This window comes from Crocuta crocuta, unplaced genomic scaffold (assembly GCF_008692635.1).
Source record: "Crocuta crocuta isolate KB4526 unplaced genomic scaffold, BGI_CrCroc_1.0 scaffold139, whole genome shotgun sequence".
NCBI lineage: Eukaryota > Metazoa > Chordata > Mammalia > Carnivora > Hyaenidae > Crocuta > Crocuta crocuta.
Genome location: NW_027533258.1, coordinates 10,631,923 through 10,633,061, shown reverse-complemented (window position 1 = coordinate 10,633,061; position 1,139 = coordinate 10,631,923). Strand labels below are relative to the sequence as shown.

Here is a 1,139-nt window from a genome sequence, read left to right as displayed (position 1 = left end):
CCGGGTCCCAGGCCCCAGCCTCCCGGGTCCCTGCCGGCGGGGCCCTCCTTCCTCAGCTCGCAGACGTACAACGCCCACGAGGTGGAGTTCGTCTTCGCCGCGGACGACGACGGCGAGACCATCAGCAAGATCGACATCGACACCGAGGCCTACACTGGTGAGCCCCCTTTCTGCTCCGAAAACCTGCCTCTACACCGGCCGGGACAGGGGACACTTGCCAAGCTGGCTGCCCCGGGGCGCTGACACGGGCTTGGGTTTGGCAGCCTGGCTTGACCTTAACCCCTCCCGAAACTACCCTCGGCGGTCAGCCCGGAACAGCTTCCTCGCCGGCGGCCGCCGTGCACTGGCACCGGGAGGGGCGCTCCAGCCGGAGCCGCCTGCGCACCCTCCCCCCACGGCCCAGACCGCTAGGGTGGGCCCGGTCCCCTCGATCCCCTCGATCCCCTGCGCCCGGAAGCCACGGGGCCTTGGGCAGGTGCGGGCCCCACGAGGGCTGACCCCGCCCCCCGCCCCGCAGAAAACGGCGAGTGGGCCATCGACTTCTGCCCCGGGCTGATCCATCACCACCGGGGCTCCGGGGACGACCCGGGCAGCATCGACGTCATCTACACGCTCATCATCCGCCGGAAGCCGCTCTTCTACGTCATCAACATCATCGTGCCCTGCGTGCTCATCTCCGGCCTGGTGCTACTCGCCTACTTCCTGCCGGCACAGGGTGAGGGGCCGCCGGGACCCTGACCCCGGGCTCGCTGCCGGGGGCGCGACCCGCTCTCACCGGCCCCTCCCCCTAGCCGGCGGCCAGAAGTGCACGGTGTCCATCAACGTCCTACTGGCGCAGACGGTCTTCCTGTTCCTGATCGCCCAGAAAACCCCCGAGACGTCGCTGAGCGTGCCGATGCTGGGCAGGTGACCGCAGAGGGTCGCGGAGGGGCCCACGCGCGCGGGGCGCGGCCATGGGCACGCGACACCGGGAGCTGCTCCAGGTCGGGTCCAGTCTGGGCTTTATTGGAACGCGGGGCGGGGCTGGGGAAGCGGTGAGTTCTCAGGTCCCCCGGTCTCCGCGCTGCCGCTGGACGCCACCCGGAGATCTCCGGAGTAGCCCTGTCGGGGGCGGGTGGGCTCAGTGCCTCTCCCCAATG

At 70.7% G+C, this 1,139-nt stretch overlaps 2 protein-coding genes across 2 annotated transcripts in view; one reads left to right on the top strand and one right to left on the bottom strand.

The window, feature by feature from the left end:
• Nucleotides 1-1,139, top strand: part of CHRNE (cholinergic receptor nicotinic epsilon subunit) — a 4,367-nt gene that overhangs the window by 1,175 nt on the left and 2,053 nt on the right. Inside the window, exons 6-8 of the mRNA XM_077746767.1 lie at nt 57-157; nt 518-715; nt 792-906. Of these exons, the coding sequence (XP_077602893.1) occupies nt 57-157; nt 518-715; nt 792-906 (414 nt within the window). The remainder of the gene's footprint in view (nt 1-56; nt 158-517; nt 716-791; nt 907-1,139) is intronic.
• The window catches only part of CUNH17orf107 (chromosome unknown C17orf107 homolog), a 1,231-nt gene continuing 1,094 nt past the window's right edge, over nt 1,003-1,139 (bottom strand). Inside the window, exon 3 of the mRNA XM_077746687.1 lies at nt 1,003-1,101. Coding sequence (XP_077602813.1) covers nt 1,003-1,101 — 99 coding nt within the window. The remainder of the gene's footprint in view (nt 1,102-1,139) is intronic.